The sequence below is a fragment of the Molossus molossus genome, unplaced genomic scaffold (genome assembly GCF_014108415.1).
Source record: "Molossus molossus isolate mMolMol1 unplaced genomic scaffold, mMolMol1.p scaffold_m16_p_5, whole genome shotgun sequence".
NCBI lineage: Eukaryota > Metazoa > Chordata > Mammalia > Chiroptera > Molossidae > Molossus > Molossus molossus.
This window is the reverse complement of record NW_023425388.1, coordinates 26,146,643-26,169,062: the sequence shown is the minus strand read 5'-3', so window position 1 is coordinate 26,169,062 and position 22,420 is coordinate 26,146,643. Positions and strand designations below refer to the sequence as shown.

At 43.8% G+C, this 22,420-nt stretch overlaps 1 protein-coding gene across 1 annotated transcript in view; it reads right to left on the bottom strand.

The window, feature by feature from the left end:
- KCNAB1 (potassium voltage-gated channel subfamily A member regulatory beta subunit 1) overlaps nt 1–22,420 on the bottom strand; it is a 327,016-nt gene that overhangs the window by 18,321 nt on the left and 286,275 nt on the right. Inside the window, exons 9-11 of the mRNA XM_036242904.1 lie at nt 4,170–4,255; nt 2,379–2,499; nt 462–556 (exon numbers count right to left, since the gene is read on the bottom strand). Coding sequence (XP_036098797.1) covers nt 462–556; nt 2,379–2,499; nt 4,170–4,255 — 302 coding nt within the window. The remainder of the gene's footprint in view (nt 1–461; nt 557–2,378; nt 2,500–4,169; nt 4,256–22,420) is intronic.

The following is a 22,420-nucleotide window of genomic DNA, read 5'->3' as shown; positions in this document are numbered from 1 at the left end:
GGTTACAACCGGTTTGTCCCATATGGAGAACATTCATATGGATTAAATTTTGTTTTGTCAAGAAAAGTAAAATCAGATCCTCTTATGTAGAAAAGGGATTTTATATTTCATCAGTTTCAAAGGAGGAATGAAATGCATTTTTAAACAAGAATAAAAAGCAGTGTAGGGATTTGAGCTCACGGAGCCAAACCAGGTCATCGGGCATTTCCCTCAGTCCCCAGAGGAGGAGAATTTTCTGTGCCGGCACAGTATGGAGGGCTGACTGATTCTCGGCCATGAGCAGAGGCCTCTGGCAGGCTCGGGGCTCGGGGCTCGGGGGAGCCTGCCAGAGGACGTCTGGGGGCCAGGGCCGCGCTCCAGAAGCAGGAGCCAGAAGCCACAGGTGCCGCAGGGCTGTTCTGGTCCCTCGCGCTCTGCACCCCACTCTCCCGCCCAGACTCTCCAGGAGGAGGAAGGAGTACCTTCAGAGAAGCCCTGGAGCTTTCAGGCACCCCGTTTCCATATTTTCCTGAGATGATTCCACAGGCAAGGGGGGACCAGGTCATTGCTCCGACTCCTGCAGAAGAAAATCGACTTAGACAATTGCTTGTTGCCGACTGGAATAAAAAGTGTGGGGTGACTTGGGGAGTTATGGGAAAAAACTGGACAGGTGAAAATTCATACAGCAGTATACATCTTTCTGTTAAAATTTAGGCATTCACAAGCCGTGCTTCATTTTTATAAACCAGTTAAACACGCACAGTCAGTTAGAGGGAGCAGGCCACATAAACAAGCCGGAAAATGTGGCTTATTCATGTCCAAACTTATTTGCACACTCAGACACAAACACTTTTACTTGCACAGAAATTCAGCGCTTTGCTTGTCCACTCAGTGTCTAAGTGGTGCCTGGCACGTACCAGACGCACAATGCCTAGTGTGTGGTAAACACACAACACGTGATAGCAATACTAACAATTGTTATTGTTGAATTTTTAAAGTCCTTTTCCCCCTTACCCAACATTTCCCTGCTCATGTGAACCTGTTTCTTAGGAAGAAAAGTTATCTCTGGAAACTGTTTTTTTTTTTTTTTAAATAAATAAGCCTGAAAATGTGGCTTATTTGTTTTTCTGATGTGTAAAATTCTTGTGTATACATTGACGTCATTACATCTACCTACACAAACATGCAATGCCTGGCTTGTGAGCTGTCCTTGAATTCCCCCTCTGACTCGGTTCCAGGCATGGAGGGGAGATATAGATACATAGATTCATATTTTTTTTGGAAAGGCTGTCATAGTCCACTCAAAGGTGCCTGCTTTGGCTGCAGCCAGCACCCTATGAAAAATTAGTTCATGGTTTCGTTCCTTCATTCTGTGTGTGTGTTTTTTATTTTTTTTATTAAATTTATTTTTGTTACAGATGTTTCTCCTCCCCCAATGACTCCCTCCTCCCTATCCACTCCCACCCCATCCCCAGCTTTATTGTCTATGTCCATCGATTCTGTGTACATGCATATAAGTTCTGTGGTTTATCTCTTCCCCCACTTCTGAGAAATGTCAGTCTGTACCCTACTTCTATGTCTCTGGGTCTATTTTGTTCATCAGTTTGTTTAGTTCATTATATTCCAGAAATAAGTGAGATCATGTGATATTTGTCTTTCTCTGCTTGGCTTGTTTCGCTTAGGATAATACTTTCCAGGTCCCTCCATGTCATCTCAAAGGATAAGAGATCTTTCTTTTTTACAGCTGCATAGTGTTCCATTGTGTCTGTGTACCACAGCTTTTTATCCTTTTGTCTACTGATGGACACTTGGGCTGTTTCCAGATCTTAGCTGTTGTAAATAGTGCTGCTACAAACATGGGGGTACATATATTCTTTCTGATTGGTGTTTCAGGCTTCTTAGGGTATATTCCTAGAAGTGGGATCACTGGGTCAAATGGCAGTTCAATGTTTAATTTTTTGAGGAAACACCATATTGTTTTCCATAGTGGCTGCACCAGTCTGCATTCCCACCTGCAGTGTACTAGAGTCCCCTTTGCTCCACACCCTCACCAACATTTGTTTGATGATTTGTTGATGGCGGCCTTCTGACAGGTGTGAGGTGATACCTCATTTTTGTTTTAATTTGCATCTCTGATGATTAGTGATGTTCTGTGTGCGTTTTTTGAACACCTACTGAGTACAGCTTACACGCCAGTCACATTTGCATATCTGCTGTAGCTACTCTGTACACTGCACATCTATGGCACACTTGACCCCTCCGCATCTCTGGAACGCAGAGCTCCTGCATCCCTATGTTAACGAGGGGCATTTAGGAAAGCATTTCGGTAACTTCCCCCCCCCAGATCACTGGGCCTTCTATTATGAAAAATAATCAGAAAATTTGATTGTGAAGATTACCTATTTTATGGTAGAGCTCTGGTAGCTGAACCTCCACTTTTTCTCTCTGGAAAAGATGGTACTCAGCTTGTTCACAGACTGGAGGGATCATATTGAACTGTCTTGCTACAGAATAGGCTTCCTAGGGAGAAATAAGATTGCAACTGAATTTATACTGATGAGAAATAAGACTGCCCTGTAATTCATATTAATGAGAAATTTTCATTTTAGTGAAATCGATACAAACCAAGAAACATGGAGGTTGCCGAGCAATAAGCAAAGCTATGACCATCAGTTTCACTAAGAGCAATAAATACCCAGTGCAAGAAATCCTTATGATTCTTCGGGAGGTCTGGACTGAGGAGAGCCCAGGGCAAATTAGTCCGAGTGTGAATTATAGATGATGATAAAATGTAGTTTGATTAGTTTCAGGTTTCTTTTTTTTAATGTTTTAAAAAATTATTATTGATATTTTAGCAAGAGAGGAAGGGAGAGAGAGATAGAAACATTCATGTGAGAGAGAAACATTGATCGGCTGCCTCCTGCACACCCCTCACTGGGGATCGAGCCTGCAACCCAGGCATGTGTCCTGACTGGGAATTGAACCAGATCTCTCAGTCCATGGGGTGATGCTCAATCCACTGAGCCACACTGGCTGAGCTATTTGCAGGTTTCTAAAGAAATAAAACAGACTAGCATCTACAGAGAACCTGTAATTAGCATGTGATAAACAGTATAGTTATTTAATAGAGTTTTGGAAAGAAAATGAGACTATTGTATTCATATATCTCATTAGCTAAAAAATGCAGTTTACTCTCTTGCCACCAAAAAATGTGCTAAAACACGATTCCTGTTAGAGCCCTGCACCCTCCATGTTGTGTTCTGAGCTGATGAGATCTAGCCCCGTGTCCCCTCTGTAGTGATGGAATTGATCATAGAATTCTAGTGTCACAGATGGTGAGGAAAGGTTGCAAGTAGTCTTGCAGTGTACACATGGTATCTGAAAAACAGGACAGGCGTACCTTGGAGATGCTGTGGCGTTAGCTCCAGAACACTGCAATACAGTGAATACTGCAATAAGGCAGGCCTTATGAATCGTTTGGCTTCCCGGTGCATATGGAAGTTATGTTCACATTTTACTGTAGTCCAGCGATTTTCAACCTTTTTATCTCATGGCACACATAAACTAATTACTAAAATTCTGCTGCACACCAAAAAATATAATTTTTGCTTATCTGACAACAAAATAGGAACGATTTTGAGTCATTCACACCAGACAGCTATTGTGTTAGCTGTTGTCATTTTTTAAATTTGACAGTCTAAGGGAAAAGAGGTCAGGGCCCCTGACTAAACAGTCAGGTATTGCACACCAGTGGGCCTGCCGCAGCATGCCGGTTGAAAATCACTGCTGCAGTCTATTAAGTGTGCAATAGAATTATGGCCAAAAAAACAATATACATACCTTAATCTAAAAATTACATCATTGCTAAAAATGCTAACTATCACCTGAGCCTTCAGCAAGAGGTAATCTTTTTGCTAGTGGAAGGTGACATTGAAGATCACTCACCATAGATCACCATAGCAGATACAATAATAACGAATAAATTTGAAATATTGTGAGTTACCAAAAGGTGACACAGAGACACAAAGTGAGCAAATGATATTGGGAAAATGGCACCAGTAGACTTGCTTGATGCAGGGTTGCCACAAACCTTCTTTTGTTAAAAAACACAGTATCTGTGAAGCAAAGCAAAGTGCAATAATACCTGTAATAAGATGCTCAACAACCATTTAAAAATAGAAATGAATTACCATGATCTCCATAGCGCTCCAGCGTGAGGTTCCCCAGTACATCGCCATTCCTTGGTTTATCACGTGTGTCATGGCTCGAACGATTTCTGTGGAAGGTCACACAGCATTTCATGAGTTTCTCTACTCTTCCAAGTTAATGTGGTCTTTTTGTTTTTGTTTTTTCCTTGCCCAAAGCTTAGAAGTTTAATCCAAGTATTTGATTAATATAATTGCTTTGACATTGGTGACAACATAATAGTCTGTCATGAAATATTAATGGTGTGGAGGCTGGTGGTGCTTTTGGGTAAATTGACTTTCCATTTCCACTTGCAGCCACAGCATTAAATGATATTAAAAACATAATGAGCACTTTAAGTTCTTCCTTTACTTTTATTGCTTCATGGTTCCTGACCTGATAAAAGAGCACATGATTAACCTCCTTCAGAACCTGGGTACTTTGCTCACTAAAGTAAGAGAAAGCATTTGTTTTGACTTTGTAGAATGTAAGGTCATTGAGGATAGAAGGCTGGCCTTTGTGTATTGGATTTGCAGAGCTGGGCCTCACACAGAGGGGCTGTATAATAGAGATGACTCAACAACAATGTATTTAGCAGAAAGATAAACATACTAAATGCTGAACAAACAGCTGAAGCCACAGTGGCTCCCAGCCCACAATAGCACTACTTGTTCTTGACCACTTTGAACAGAATTTCATTCTAAGACACCAATGTGATTAATGAATTTCACTGGGGTGGGGGTCGCTGTTTGGGCCCCACCCAGAGTGCCTCTTTCAGCTTGACATCACATTTCCTAAACAGGACAACGAATCCCTTCCCCACAGAGGTGGAGTCCAGCTAATACGTTGGCACCAGCCAGATGTGATACAGAACCAGGGAGCATGCAGAGCCTCAGGTTCAGCTGAGTGAAAAGACACAATCACGGTTGGATTTCTTCTACAAAGCAGGTCAGCTTTGTAGAACCCATTTGAAATTGGTTTCTTTCTCTGGAAGATGGGAATGCTTTTACTCACCATTTCTACCCAACAGAGGTAGAATTCGACTTATAAGCAAACTAAACTAACTCAGAGGAACTAGGAAGAGAGACTTGTAAAGTTGAGATGGAGGAGGGCAGAGTTAGGGGTAGGGGAAGGACACTTCTTTCAAGCTGGTGGGACCCAGGAGGGTTGTAGACCTCGTCATAGGAAGACATGGGAGCTCCTGCTGGATGAATTCTAGTCTCAGTAAATGATCAGTCAAGTGAAAATGAGGTGGTGTGAGAAGTGAGGAAAAGATTAGAACAGATAGTTCTGAGCATAGAAGAGCCTATAAAAGACACTCCAATGTCCTAGATACTTCAGTTGCTGGTAATTTCTTTCTCCCTGATTGCTTGGCCTCTGACCCTGCACAGTTGAGCTTGGTGAAGGAAAACTCCACGAATCCTTTTTCTTTGTCAGAGCAAAGTAGTTATCTTCGAGAACAATCTATAATCAAAAATAGTATTGTAAGGCTTGTAGCTGGGTTTGATCTATCCCAGTATTACAATTTGAAAAAGAACCAAAGGACAAAAGTTGTAAAATGGACCACATGAACAAAGTTAGCTTTCTCTTCTCATTTTGCCTTGATAGGATGAAGGCACTTCTCACCAAGTACTGAGAAAAACAATGTTTTTTGAGCCACATTGATAATAGTATCACAAATTGCCCCTGTAATTGTTCCTAAAATTTATTTAAAAATAGGATGTATAGAAAGAGAAAAAGCCAGCTAGTGTGACTTAGTGGTTGAGCGTTGACCTGTGCACTAAGAGGTCACCAGTAGGATTCCTGGTCAGGGGACATGACCGGGTTGTGGGCTTCATCTCCAGTAGGGGGCGTGCAGGAGGCAGCTGATCCATGTTTTTCTCTCCCTCTCGCTCTAAAAATCAATAAAATATATATATATATATATATATATATATATATATATATATATTCCTCACCCAAGGACACTTTTTGATATTTTGTTCAGATAGAGTGGGAGGGAGAGAGAGGAGAGAGAGAGAGAGAGAAACATCGATGTGAAAAGGACACATCAAGTGGCTGCCACCCACATGACCCAACCAGGACTGGGGACAAACTGCAACTGAGGCACGTGCCCCTAGTGGGAACCAAACCTGGGTCTCTCCAGACTGCAGGCCGACGTTCTAACTGCTGAGCCAAACCGGCCAGGGCTTATTTTTTATTATTATTATTTTTTGGCATTTATCTTCAGATAGAGTGGGAGGGAGAGAGGGAGGGGGAGAGAGAGAGAAACATCGATGTGAGAAAGACACACTGAGTGGCTGCCACGCACATAACCCCAACCGGGACTGGGAACAAACTGCAGCCAAGGTATGTCCCTGTAGCAAGAACCAAACTGGGACTCTGGTCCGCAGGCCAACGCTCTAACCACTGAGAAAATGGCCAGGGCAATAAAACATATTTTTAAAAAAAGAAGGAAAAGAGAAAAAGACCAGAACTCCAATGTGCAGTTTTATTTGCAGTAAAAACTTTAATCCAGGAATTCTTTCTTATCCTGGAGGAGGCTGCAGGAAGGAATTACAAGAGAACTAACAGGCCACAGTTGGAGATTCATGTTGCCAGAAAATAAAATTTAATTTAATACATATTAATTTTTTTTAATGTCAGGGAAAAATCCCCCAAGTGTTTAGCTAACAGGAAATCATACTGATGGCTGAGGTGGGTTTTTACCCGATTCTACTATTTAAGAACACTAGAGGGCAGCATTGTTAAGTAAAAAATTAACTGAATTTAAAAGCTGCTCTTTTACTTGTGTATCATGGAAAGAAATACATTTTATTTATTTATTTATCCTCACCCGAGGACATTTTTGCATTTACCTTCAGATAGAGCGGGAGGTAGTGAGGGAGGAAGAGAGAGAGAGAAACATCAGTGTGAGAGAAACACATGGAGTGGCTGCCACCCACACGACCCCAGACTCCGGTTTGGAGTCAGGGACAAACTGCAACCGAGGTACCTGCCCTTAGCAGGAACTGAACCCAGGACTCTCTGGTCTGCGGGCGGACACTCTAACCACTGAGCAAAACCGGCCAGGGCAAGGAATGCATTTTAAAACTATCCAGTCAGAGCATCGATTCTGAGTGGGGAGAAGGACATTAGGAAGATAACTTAGTACCGTGGTTCTCAACCCTGACTGCGCTATCCAGACTCAAATCCAGGCGCCACTGAAGTCCTATTGTATCAGGATCTCTGGGGGTGAGGCCTGGCGTCAACACTTGCAAACTCCCTCTTCATGATGCCGGAGTGCAGGCAGGGCTCAGCACACTGTGCTCATCCGCACCAATGCTCCCAGAGTGTGGCAGCACCCCACCTACTGAATTACAGAGTCTGTGGTGGGTGGGGCCCAACAGCCTGTTTTGACCAGCCCTCCAGGCAGCTGGGGTGCAGAATGAAGTCTGAGAACCACTGCTTCAAACCATTCCCAAGGAAGCCCGTTCATGGCTACAGACTTCCTCCCACATTTTCTTTCTGCTCTTGCATGTAATCTGAAGGCTTCATGCTATAATTTAACCTTTAGTTTTTTGCTTTAGTAAATATGCAAACAGTTCCTATAACATGCATGCATTCTTGTGCACGTGTGAATGTGCGCATGTGTGGGCGCGCGTGGGCGTACGCGCCCGCACACACTCACACACACACACACACACTGGTATGAATCAGGATCACCTGAGGAATTTGATGGCAATGTAGAGGTCCAGGTCCTAGCCTTCTTTAATGAGCCTGGGCCTTTGTATTATTTTCATTAGTTCTCAAATCTCAAAGTTTGAGAACCACTGTCAAAACTATAGAAAAACTGTTAAATCTTCCCTGTGCACTCTCCCGGGTTGAAATCATTGTCACTGTTCTGTAACCCACAGGCCACAGGCAGCCCTCTCTCTTGTTCCCTGTGTCCTCGGCACACAGCGGCCCTCTGTAAATGCCGCGCGTCAGTTTTGCTTCCCTGAGGGTGAGGTGCTGCTGTGGAACCCTGTCAAAGCTTGACATGAGATCATGTGTGTAGACCACTATGTAATCTAAAAGAGTCACACAAACTGAGTAACAAGGAAGCAGGATGTGGCCATGGTTGTTTCTTAAATATATATTTTATGCTAAAGGCCCTAATAAAGCTATTTATTTTGAGTGAAAAAAATGTGTTGATAAACATTTTTTTTTAATTGGCCCTCATGCAAAAAAATGGTCACCTTTGTTCATGGGAAATGAAAACAAGCAAATAGTTATAGTACACGAGCAATAAACCATAAGGCCTGAAGATACAGATATGCAGAAATTAGTGTTTTGATTAATTAAAATGTACTCAAGTTCATTTGGCCATAGAGACACAAAATAATAAAAACACAAGAAACCTCAGAGACATTTCAGTGGAGTTTCTTCTTATCCGAGAGGAGGAAATATAGGCTAGCAGTTCATTGTTTTATGGGATAATCAAACGCTTGATTATTATTCACAATTATAAATATTTCAGATATGACTACAAAATGCTGAGAGTGAATACACAAAATAATAATTGTACTATGTAGTGGAGCTATGATTTTGTTCAATATTGTCCAAGTTTCTGTAAATGTGTGTTATCATACTTTTATAACCTAAAAAAGAAAGAAGATTCCCTAACAAGCAAAGGCACCACTTTAAAACACGAACATGTCATAGGTTAATTCACAAATATTAGCTTCAACCAAATGAAATTGCCATCTTTGGAGGTCAAAATGGTTGATTACCTAGGGTCATTCATGTAGTTCGACCTCACTGCTATCAGATCCTTTCTCTCTCTCTTTTTTTTTAATCCTCACCCGAGGACATTTTTCCTTTGGTTGAGATAAAGTGGGAGGGAGAGAGAGGAAGAGAGAGAGAGAGAGAGAGAGAGAGAGAGAGAGAGAGAGAAGAGAGAAACATCGACGTGACAGGGACACACTGAGTGGCCGCCACCCGCACTACCCGCATGACCAACCAGGGCCGGGGACAAACTGCAACTGAGGTACGTGCCCTTAGCGGGAACTGAACCCGGGACTCTCTGGACCATGCTCTAACTGCTGAGCCAAACCGGCCAGGGCAGATCCTTTCTTTTTTAAGAGGGGAAAAGCATGGTGGTGGCTGGGGCACTGGTAGGACCCCGAGACTTGGTTTCGTCAGAGTTGTTGTGAACACTAATAAAATATAGGTCCAGAGGGCACAATTTTTACTCCAAACTAGTTGTTTTGTTTTTTAAAAATGTATCTAACTCGACTTGTTTATTTTCTTGCTGAACTTCAGAAGCTGGTGGCGGTGCTGGTTTATAATCGTGCCTTTTTGTGGCTTAGGGGTCCCTTCTTGGTCCTTTCTCAGGCCATGTCTTCCTGGCCTTGGAGAGCGCCCCTCAGTGCTCAGCGGAGTGTCTGGAGACAGAGGAGCATCCTTTCTCACAGAGCGAAAACTCAGACCCGTGGAGAAGCAAGGCCATGCCGAGCCTCAAAGGCTTGCCGGCTGCGGATGGCCCGGCCCCCGGACCTTGCAGAGCACACGCCAGGATCTGGGAGACATTTATGTCCCATCATTGCCACTACCTCGGGCACATTGCTCAACCTTCCTGGAGCAGCACAATGGGTAGACTGATATTAACCGAGCACACAGAAATCTCTGTAATAACTGCTTAGGTGGGTTACATTGCAACCCCCATTTTCCTGATGAAGCTGAGACTCAGAAAGGCAGTCATTTGGGCAAGTTCTCAGGAGACAGGCTGTAAGCTACTTCTAGCTCTGAAGTCCTGTGCCTGGTCATCTTGAAAGGCTTTGTGCACAGTACACTGTGGGAGAAGGTGGGCTGGGGACAGAAAAATAACAGGGTGCTTACTTATCTGATCCCACTGTGTATTTGTGAGTGTGTGATGCCTGTGTGTGCTTAGAGCCATCCCTGTGCATTTAACACACTGCTGACTATCGTGAATGCTGTGTTCGAATGACAAGAAATGTGAGCTATCTTTTTGCTTCCTTGAAGAAAGACCTCAGATGTGATGACTTTGAAAAGGAGCCAGAAGACGGCTCTCATCTACCCGTTGAAGCTTAGAGAGAGTGACCTTCACACGATATTCCTTTACAAGGAATAGCTTTCTAGACCAGGTGTCAGGCAAAGTGATCCTGGATCAGAGCAGCCCAGACTCAAAGCCTGGAAGGGGATACATGTGGAGCTTTATGTCTGCACGGACAGGCTCTGTCCTCACCCGCAGCTCTCCCTGAGAGGACCCTCCCTGAGGGGCACCCTCTACCTCTCTGCTCTGCCACACTCCGGTTTTCCCTGGCCCTCGACAGTTTGAGCCGAGCCTTTGATATTGCCCAGATGTGATTTCCAAATCTTATTCTGGAATGTGGAATAGGTTACTGGAATGAGACACTTTCAGTCTCCCTTTTACACAAAGTCCAAAGGCCCTGAACAAAAACTGGTTGGTAAGTACCCCTGAGTTCCGAAGTGAAGTTCAAGACCATCTATGCATAGGACTGGTAAAGAAGGTTTGCCATCTTTAATCCAATCCCCACTTGAAAGAATGGGTGAAGGTGAAGGTTGAAGGACAATTTAACTGGACTTGTTTGAGTTTGTGGCATTTCCTAACCTCCCCCTGGGGTACCCCCCCTTTCCCTCCACTTTTCACCTTTTCTCAGACTGAATAAAATTCCAGAAAATCCCATTTTCTGAATATGCAAATAAGAACAGCTCCTCTGGTAAGAACTTGCTGTGACTTCTGCACAGACAGACACGAGCTTTCCTGAGGACTCTGCTCGTTCCTTGTTCAGCTCTCCCTGCAGAGGGGAGGCTGTATGATGCTGTCTACTTTCAACGGGATTTCTTCCGCCACCAGACAGCCATCTCTGATTCCAGCACGGGGGCACATGGCCATTACACATTTACATTAGAACGGCTAAGCAATTTGCCTAATCAATGACACAGTTTTTTTTAAATCTATCAGTACTACTCTATCTTCATTATTTCTTTATAATCTTCTTATCATTATATCCAGTCTTTCCAGCAGCTCACCTAGACCAACTACTGCCTGCTGACACTTCAAGAAATAATTATATCGAATATGGACATAAAGTCACACCTTGTCTTTCAACATAATCTAAACATGGTCCCCACTGTTTCCTGCTAAAACACGGTGATTCCAAAATATCAGTCTGTAATTGCTATGTTTAGCTAATACTAAATGGTAGTAATTAAATGATTAACTAGACCATGTCTGTCCTGATGAAAGGGAGGTAACATCTATGGTGAGTATAGTGCACAGTGCTGTTCTCCCCTATGCCAAATTCTATAAGATTTATGAACAGTGGAATGAATTCTAATTCATTTAGGGATATTGAAAATGAGAGTAAGTAAATTGCGTTGTCTTAAATTTTGTCTGGAGCAAGGCAACAAATAAACAAATGTAGATAAATAAGCAAATCTAAGTGACCTGAAATTCCAGGGTTGTGCACGTTCTCTAGATACCTGCCTTATCTTCCTCCGCGAAGCTGAAAGTTGTGTCATCAGTGGATGGTAGGAGTCTGTGCTAGCGTCCTGGGGTTTCCTTGGACAATGTTACAGGTTGTTTGTAAAAGTTTGAACGTGGGCCTTCTCCTGATGTGGGATATCTCTCTGACATACATGAAAGAATGAATATTTGAAAAAGGATTCTCGTTCTTTCTGAAGTTTTTAAAGTTTTGCTCTTGTCAATTAAGCCCACAACTTTTATCATAGAATATGGCTGTTTTCATTTATTTGGGCTGCTAGAAAAAAAATGCCATATGTGACTTAAACAGCAGACATTAATTTCTCCCAGTCTGGAGACTGGGAGGCTCAAGATCAAGGTGCTGGCAGATGCAGTGTCTGGTGAGGACCCTCTTCCTAGTCTGTAGACAGCTTCTGACTGTCCGCACAGGGCGGGAGGGTGAGGGAGCTCTCGGGGTTCTCTGACCAGCACATTAATGCCACTCCCAGGGGCTCTCCTCACGCCCTAGTCACTTACCAAAGGCCCCACTCCTAATAGCATCACAATGGGGGTTAGGTTTCAACATAGGAATTTTGGGGGGGACACAAATATTCAGTCTATGGCAATGACCTAGAAAATTCTCAAAGCAAGAGGGATGTGATAAAACAAAGAACTTACATGCAAGTATGCATAACCAATGGACATAGACAACAGTGCTGGGGGGGGGCAGCATAGGGAGGAGGGAGGAGGGGGGAGAGAAACATCTGTCATAATAAAATAAAATATGTAAAAAGAAAAAAATGGTTGTTCATCTTTGCTATAGAGGACATTCTCATGAACACCTGATTTTGAATGATTTAATTTTTCTTAGTGAATGTACCAGGATGAATAATCTACAAAATGTGTGCAGAAATAAATGAGGAAATTAACCTGCTGTGTAGGTTTATTTGATAGAACAAATTTATTTGATAGAACAATTATGGTGGAAGGTACTTTGATATATGGCAATAAAACCTATCAGTAACACATAGAAAGATATGATAGAAGTTATAAATACCCCTTATTTAGCCATAATATATGAGATCTAAAGATGACATCATTGAGAATTATTAACTTTTTATTTTGTTGTCCTCTTGCGCTTTGGGCTGCAGTTTTTCTTACTTAGAAATAAGGATGTCTCAAACTTTTTGGTGTATCAATGATTTTTTAAAAAATGGAATAAGTTATTGAAAACGCAATTAAAAGTCCTTAAATTATAAAAGAGATTTGTCAGCTTTTGTCACTGGAAGTGCAGAGGTCGTAATATATGCTTCAGAATTGGTGGTTCCGTGTCACCACCTTCTTCCTGGCTGTGCTCTGCTCTCCCCAGATAGCTGGGTTCACTCTGTGCTGTTTCAGTCCAGGAACCGGTGCCTCTGGCCAAGGGAAAAAGTGGGCTGACTGCCTTAACACAACCCCAAACTCACCTTGGAACTGAGGTCCAGCAAGGGGAGAGGAAGCAGCCTTCCTCTGGATCAGATGGCAGTTTGGGGGAAGCATTGTCATCCACATGAAAATCTGGGTTCCCGAGAGGGGAGGGGTGACTTCTGGGCCAACAACCAGCAACGTCCTCTGTGCTCCGACGGGGTCTGGTTGGGCATGCCAATGCCAACAACAGAGGGACAGAGAGCTGACTCCGAGCGCCTGCCACGTGCTGGGAGCTTTATCAACACGATTGCATTTAAGCTTTACTACAGCCCGGTGAGGTGGTATTATTACCTTTTCATTGTGCATTTGAAGAAATTGAGGCTCAGAGAGATTCAAAACTTGAAACCAGGTTTTCACTCTCCCTCTAAAACCAGCCTCACCCCCAACTGCATGCTCAAACCAAATGAAACAACCTATCTTTTCCCCTTTCTCTCCATCTATAGTTACACATTCCATGCCCACTCTTCCGATTTTGCCATTTGAAGCATGTAGAGGGTTAAAATATCTCCATCAACCGAGGAAATACGCCTTTGTGCACGTCAAAAGGAAATGTATCATGCAAAACACTCAGTAAGGAATCATTCCCAAATGTTCGTTGAGATACTAAAAAATAAATTTAACCAAACCCCACAAGTTCTATGCGGCACCTAATATTTCTATATCCATGATTAGTGGAACAATTATTTTTAAACTTGGGAGCACCTGTCATCATTGGTTGTAGACATGGACTCAAGCCTCGGATTTCTGGTCTTTTCAGTTGTGTGCAGGTCACACCACTGGTCGGACGGGCTGCTTCTCCTGTTATCCTGTCTGCAGCTTTCTCGTTTCTACAACCGTCTGTGCAGCAGCTGCTGGGGACAGGCTTTTAGCTCCGTTTGAAAAGGAAGTCTGTCTCGTGAGGGAAGGGTTAAAGCAGGCGACTTGGCAGAGGATTGATAAGAGGAAACATTTATCCTAATGAGGTTTTCTTCTGGCAGATGGAGTTTCGCGCTGTAATAGGGAGCGATCTTGATTGCTTCCTGGAAAGTGTCGAGCTGGCCTCACTTCCTGGTCCTGTCACGGGAGATGCTGGAAGGAGCCGCTGTCTTCCTCCCGATGATGCTAAAAACTCTCCCCGCCTTTACAGCAGATGCAGCTTCCCGGCAGCCGGCTCCACTCAGGCTCTGCAGAGCTTATCTGTGTTTGGGATGTAGCTGGTAACTAGCCAAAAGGCATTTTTTAAACTTGACATGGTGGGATGGATGATTTTCTAAGCTTTTCAACAGTGAACTATCTGGTAAAGAGGAAATACTAACTTTGTTAATATTTTATTTTTTATTTTTAAATCCTAACCCAAGGATACTTTTCCATTCATCTTCAGCCAGAGTGGGAGGGAAGGAGAGAGAGAGAGAGAGAGAGAGAGAGAAAGAGAAACATCGATCGGATGCCTCCTGCATGACCCTAACCAGGGCCGGGGACCGAACCACAACTGAGGTATGTGCTCTTGACTGGAATCGAACCCATGACTCTTTGGTCAGTGGGCCGAAAAACGCCCTAACCCAGTGGTTCTCAACCTTCCTAATGCCGCGACCCTTTATTACAGTTCCTCATGTTGTGGTGACCCCCAATCATAAAATTATTGTTGTTGCTATTTCATAACTGTAATTTTGCCACTGTTATGAATTGCCATCGGAAATATGTGTTTTCCGATGGTCTTAGGTGACCCCTGTGAAAAGGGTCGTTCAACCCCCAAAAAGGTCGCGACCCACAGGTTGAGAACCGCTGCTCTAATCGTTGAACCAAACCAGCCAGGGCTCTGCTAATATTTGAAAACAAGGCATCTGCTGCTGTGTATGTTAAAATGTATGGCAGGCCCAGGGGTGGCCGAGCTGCATTCACAGCAGAGTCCTTGCTGGAGGCTCGCCTGCTTCTGGGTCTGCCCTGGAGGCTCCACATTTGTTTCCTTGGGTCTAGTTCCCTATTCCACAGGTCTGCTTGCATCGGGAACCCTTAAGCACTTTCTTGGGGCTTTCTTTCCCATTTCTGAGGTCCTCCTCCATCCCCCACCCAAAGGTGTCTGCTTTCTCTTATTTTCTCCGTTAGAATCTTCTGCTAGGGGAGGATTTAGCAAGGCTTTTCATATAAGATAGTGCTTCTTAAATATTTCTACCACATGATCCTCTCAAGTGCCGTGAACGAAAATATTAGACAACTTTGACTTTGGCATAAAAAGTATGCAAATTTCGACTCTGCACCATGATAAAGCATTTACTTTAGAACGCTAACAACGCTTTTCTTTACAAATCTTTGAGTAAAACTGACATGGAAGGAAAATGCCTCATGTTTACTCTGTGGCCTGTCCAGCCCCCTCACCGCTCCACCCCCAGTCGCCTTTCCACACATGACACACTTGCCTGTGTTTCAGGGGAATCTCATGCCTGGTCGAAAGGCAAAGAGCAGCCAGAAGGGCCGAGTGACTGCAGAGACATAACGAATAGTCCCTCTTGGGGACTGGTTTGAATTACACACACAACCCTAGTTTGACCAAATCCTTTCTGTTCTGAACTTTTGCATATTTTCATGTCACATTTTATGAGATCCCTCTCTCACATACATATAAGGGTCTTCTGTCTTCTGGAATTTTTTTTTTTATCCTTACCCAAGGACATTTTTGCATTTATCTTCAAATAGAGTGGGAGAGAGAGGGGGCAAGAGAGAGAAACATCGATGTGAGAGAGACACATCGACTGGTTGCCACCCACAAGACCCCAACCGGGGCCAAGGACAAATTGCAACCGAGGTACGTGCCCTTAGCAGGAACCGAACCCAGGCCTCTCTGGTCTGCGGGCTGACACTCTAATCGCTGAGCCAAACTGGCCAGGGCTGTCTTCTGGAATATTAATAGTAACACTAATTTAGCGTTTATAATGTAGTTGGCCTTGTTCTAAACACTTTACATATAGTAACTCATTTACTCCTTGCTACAATCTTTTTGAATAGGTCCATTATTTATTCTTATTATTTTGCACATGAGGAAACAGGCGCAGCTAAGGGAGCTAGTTGTGTTGGAGCTGGGGTCTGAGGGCAAGCAGACTACTCTAGTGTGCTCTTAACCACAGGGAACACTCCAGCAAGTTGGAAACAGGCAGCCTGTGACCAGGCACCTGGACTGGGAAGCCCGGATGGAGCATGGCGGGTACACGGAAGGAGCAACATGCTCACTGTGGAGCTCCTTTGGGAACCAGCAGGAGCCATTCTCTGTTTCCTGACTTCACACACTTCATACAGGTGGCCTCCCCGTGTGTGTGAGTGTGTGTCTGTGTGGGGCTCCTCCGTTACTACTCTCTAAAGATCATAAGATCTAAAGCAAATGGAGGTTGTGTGTCCTTCTCACCCTGCAGTGGCTCCTCTGTCACAGCGTGCGGAGCAGGCCATGAGGGAAGGAGCCAGGCTCCGCACAGCCTGTGTGGGAAACGCGGGTTGGTCTCTGGTGCTGGCATGTTCCTGGAGGGATGGGTGAGAAGTGGGTTGGTTTCTGGTGGTGGGATTTAGGGTAGGAAAACTGGCATTGACTATGTATTTCTAAACCCCAAGGGCTGTGCCAGATTCTATGCTAATTATACAATACTTTCCTTCCTTCTCCAAGTAAAGGAGAATATCGATAACCCAAAACTTTGTTTCCTATTGCTTCCCTGTACCCGTCCCTTCCGTCCACTTTCCCTTAAAAACAACAACAACAGAAAAGAATTTTCTTGTGTAAGTAAATTTGGGGTTGGCCAGACTAGGGTTTCAAAAAGTTGTCTAGCAGTATCGTCTTTAACGCTCATTCGTTTTGAATGATTGGCCTCACTGAAGCTAGTCACAACACAAGCTCCCCTTTCGGAATTAAACACAAATTCGTGAAAGCTAACCCAGGGACACACTTTGAAAGGAGGATGAAGCCCAACTGCAGAGGCTGAGGTTTTGTGGTTTATAATCTCTCCCAGTATTTGAACATTGACAAGTAATTACTCCCCAAAGTAGAAGCAACACTCTCGAAAGCCTTCAGATTCGGGGGAGGGTTCGGAAGAGAAGAGGTGGGACATGAGGCGGTCTCCATGTCATGTGTACACCTCACACACGTGGCCAAGTGCCTCACCTTATAATTGGTGGAGACTTGAATCTTAAACACACCAGGTTTTCCTAAACTTCCAATTATTTTGGACATAATGGTATTTTCTTATAAAGTACATCAATTTGTTTTCTGATATGAATGAAACTAACAGAAGAGTTGTTTCTTTTCTCCATGGGTAATTCAAGTCAGATCTATTTGAAATGAGGCCATTAAGCATATGTAACTAGTAAGCATGACTCATGATAATGTAATTAGAACACAACTTAGTTTTTCAATCTCCCACTGGCTCATTATGGTCAGTGGGGGAAGTATCCCTTGGCCTTGAAAACTTAGGCTGGTCTCACAGATTTTCTGCCCACTCGGGTAATAGACAGTCCTGACATCATTTTAAATGATAAACACGGCCTCCATAGAACTCTATCAAAATTTCAAACTCAAAGTCCTCCCCTTTCCTAGCTGGAACCTGCTTAGACTGGAAGCCTGGAGTAAGGGGTGGTGGCTGGGCATGGCTGGCGTCCTCACTCTTCCACCCTCTGCTTCTCCTCAGGCCCTTCTCCGGCTGGCTCTGGGTGTGCAGCGCCAGCCCCACCCTCCAGGGGGCCGTTCTAGAGGACAGGACCCTAGGTGGCACCACAGGAGGCCTTCTCAGAGTCCCCCTCCCACCCCCTTCCGGGGAGGGCAGCACTGTCCTGGCTGTACCACTAAAGTAGAGCTTCAGCCCATTCTTCACCTCTGGGTTTGTCAGCTCCTCAGCCAGTATACTCCACAGGCTGGTATACTTCCCAGCCGGTATACTCCCCAGCTGGTATATTCCCCAAGCTGGTATACTCTCCAGCCAGTATACTCCTCAGGCCGGCATACTCCCCAGGCCTGTATACTCCCCAGCTAGTATACTCCCCAGGCGGTATACTCCCCAGCCAGTATATTCCCCAGCCAGTATACTCCCCAGCTGGTATACTCCCCAGGCTGCTATACTCCCCAGCAGTGGGTGTCATGTTTCAAACAATATGAGGCCTCAAAAGTCCCCTCCCCAGCCAGGGTCAAAGTGACCAGGCAGCCCTCTCACCCTGCTGGGGTGGGATGGTGCTCACAGCAGTTTTCTTCACATACTCCCATCTCACTAGATCCTCTCTGCTCCTCCGTCTCCACCTTTATGTTCTTCAAACAAGTGAGGGTGCTTCCCAGTTACAGAAGCAGCTTTATATAGAATATAAACATATTCTTCTCCAGGATCCTGCCTTCGGACCAGGGCTTTATGGAATGAGGTTGGGAATCTTTGACTTTTAAAGAAAGCACAAAACATAGCACCAGCTGATGACAAATTGTTATTTGGAACAGAGTTTTCTTTAAAGCCAGCCCATCAACTATTTCCCACAGCCTTGGCAATCTTAACTTGTCAGCGTGCTCTAGTAGAGGTAGTTTTTCTAAAGCTCCTGTTCTCTCTATGGATCCCAGGAGCCCTGTAAGCCAGGGCTCTGCTGCTGACAATGCATGTCACAGTGCTCCATGTTTAGAACTTTGGGGCCCTATTAACTCTGGAAAAATGTTCGGTGGGTTTGGAAGACTCTGCATATCTGAGGCAGCACGTCATGAACTCAGAATGGTAAACTTTGGAATGTGTCTTTGCTGTGTTACTTTAGATTCTTCAGTTCTGCTCAAGGAAGTAAGAACAACAAACAAATAAGGAGGATAAATGAGACTGGGTAGAAAGCAACCAGCTGGTGAGACACAGGCTGCACTCCCATAATGCACGTGGTAGCATGAAGTGGATTGGTAAGCGCTGAGTTGTGGCCGCCCTAGACGAAGTGGAGAAGGCGTGCTGAGCCCAGTGCGGGAAGGATGAAAAGATGTGATATTCATAATGCAGCCATAAGCGTATAACACCGCACTTTCAAGATGCACAAATACACGTGAAACATGAGGACTCAAATGAGGTCTTAAATCAGCCACCCATGGGTGAATCCATTCTGGTCTCAAAAATGTTCTGCACAAGAAATACAGAGTCCATAGCTATGCATCAGGCTAACTGGTGAGCTACAGCTGATGGCCAGGTGGATCTCTCCCGGAAGCTTTCCAATACAGCAGGTGTACCATTGACCCAGGCATCTCTGTCTGCTGAACTTTCTTGCTCAAACCTGAACTGGCATTATAACCATGCTACCATAGGGAGGCCAATGTGGCTGAGAGAGACAGAACAGGTCATATGAACACTTCAAGCCCCAAGATTCATGTATTTGGGTCCCTCCACCTGCTTATACTCTATCCCAGTTGTTTTAATTGCCCCTATCTCTTCCCCCTCACTTCTCTCTCACTATGCTTTTTACTTGGTTGAATAAACCCTATAAGTCATGCATCTTAATTTGTTGTGTGAGCCTTTCTGTTTTGGGGCCTCTAGGATTACCTGGTATCAGACTTGGAGGCTACCATTGCATCAAGGTCATTTCCCATGTGACCAATTTATAGCAGGACCATGCAACCAATAACAATAAAAGAAAAATAGCTCAAACTTTTTGAATAATTACTATGTACTAAGCAACATTCTAAGTGTTTGTTTACATTATCTCAAATAATCCTAATAACTCTATAGAGTAGATATAATTACTTGCATTTTACAGATAAGTAAACTGAGGTTCAGAGAGGTTAAATAACTTGCCTGAGATCATCTAACTTGTATGTAATAGAAAGATGATTTGAATTAGGATCTTATTGATTCCAAAGTCATGTCCTTCCTATTTGGGGGGAGGCCAAGCTATTCCCCTCATATCTTTCTCAGTTAGATATTCCTTAGACACCCTATCCAAAATATACCCCATACTTCCTATCCTTCTCCCAGGATTTATTTTTTTTCCATGCTGTTATCACCATCTAATGTAACTTTCTTACTAACCTTAATGTCTATCTCTCCCACAACACTGCAATTTCAGTAAGGGCAGGATGTTTGCCTGATGTATTAACTTCTGCTTCTCCCAGTGCTAGGCACATAGTAGATAGTCAATGAATATCAATGGACTGAATGAGTGAAACCTATTACTGGGTTTTCTTCTAGATGCACATTTGAAAATAAAATCACAGGCTCCAGATTGCCTTTTGACTGTATCTATTAACTCTGGAAAATGTATGATTACATTCATTGTGAAGGGAATGGAGGAATTTAGGACAAAATTCCAAGGAGAAAACGTGGGCTAGCAAAAAATTCCATTGCCAACTCCGGACCTTGATTCATCCTCCTCACTTCAGACCCTGGTTGGCCCCGCAGCTTGGCCACCTGCATTTGACTTTCATCGCATTATGATTTCAGGGCCTTGGATTTCTCCTGTGATGACCTCGGAGAAGAGATCCTGAGAAAGGGGAGTTGTATATGCGTGTGCATTATAAGGGGCGTTCTAGAATGGGGCGTATGTTAGTCCCCTGCTGTGAGTGAGGTGCTGGCCTCACGTTGTTAACTCAGAAGCCACTTTTTGTGTTACCTTCATTTTCAGGGGAGGATAGTAACTTGCCCTTTGCACAGTTTAACAGGTGCAAAGCCAGGACTTGAAGCTGTGTCCATCTAATGCCCCCCGTCCACTTTGCAGAAGTATTGTCCCAGTGAGAAGGAGACCCGCAATAAACAGAAACATAAGATTTTCTATAAAGCTGCACCAGAGACTGAAAAAACTGAAGTGAACCCAACCAACCCGCAAGATTGTTTCTTAGAATGGCTGAAACGTGTTTCTTTTTTTTATGACACGACTTGCTATTTTGTAAAGAATAAAAAAACATCAACCTGCCAGTGTGGCTCAGTGGTTGAGCATCAGCGCATGCACCAAGAGGTTGCTGGTTTGATTCCTGGTCAGGGTACATGCCCAGGTTGTCGGCCAAATCTCTAGTGGGGGGCGTGTAGGAGGCAGTCCATCAATGTTCTCTCTCATCGATGTTTCTATCTCTCTCTTCCTCTCCCTTTCTCTCTCTCGCAAATCAATAAAGCAAAAAAAAAAAAAAAAAAAAAAAGAATAAAACATCATCTGAATAGGTCCAAGTAGCAGTCATAATTTTTGGTAACTTTGAAGTTAAAATGGAAATAAAACTGTTTCATAAACTTGGAACACAATTTTTTGTTTTTTGTAACTTTAAAAGAGCACTTTATTCACTGGCAGGCTGCGAAGGGCATAGTCTCCCAAAATCAACAGCTCCAAGCCTTCTTTGTTGCCCACTTTTAAAGGCACAAACTACAAAAAAATCTAGCCCTGGCCGGTTTGGCTCAGCGGTTAGAGCGTTGGCCTGCGGTCCGGAGAGACCTGGGTTCGGTTCCCGCTAAGGGCGCGTACTTCGATTGCAGTTTGTCCCCGGCCCTGGTTGGTCGTGCGGGTGGCAGCCACTCGATGTGTCCCTTCACGTCGATGTTTCTCTCTCTCTCTCCCTCCCACTCTATCTGTACAAAAAATGGAAAAATATCCTCGGGTGAGGATAAAAAAAAAAAAAAAAAAATCTATATTCTTGGGGTTGCTTTTGGCACTGTTAATGAGGGGAACTGATACTGAAGGGGCAAGAGGAGCCGTTACAGGGTCAGGGCAACCATTAAGCTCTTTCTCTCATTAATTTCTCTGAGTTTCCCAAGGCCATCATCAACCCCCTTATCTTCATAGTTTTCTCTGGCATTTTTTTTTTTTTTGCCACAGGCTTGCTAGGGTGTGGCTCATCTTCTTGGATATGAAAATCATTTTCTCCAAATTAATTTTTTGAAAACTCAGCTGTCCCAGACTTTCAAGCTAGGAGATTAAAATGACCTGACCAATACCAGAGGCCCTCAGGAGCATCCTGGCCAGAGTCGTAAATGAATGTGTTAGATAATTTTAATTTGATATAGTAATCCTCAGGAACAACTGAATTACCAAAGGTCATCCCTCCATTCATTTCTGCTCATTTAAGTATCAATCACATTTCTAGGGGGCAGATTCAGCACCTGGACGCTGCCACTGTTGCAGATGAGGAGAAATGGGGTGTAAGAGTGTCCTGGGGCTGCATGTTTGTTTTTTTTTTTGTTTGTTTGTTTTTATGACATGACTTGCTATTTTGTAAAGAATAAAACATCAGCTATTTACAAAATAGCAAGTCAATAGCAAACATCAACCCATCCATCCTTCTTAACATCACCCTGAAATATGTTGTACCAGATTAAGTACCAGAATGCTCACAGATGCTAAGAAACCAAAATAAATTTTCAAATAGAGAAAAATTAAGTTGTACCT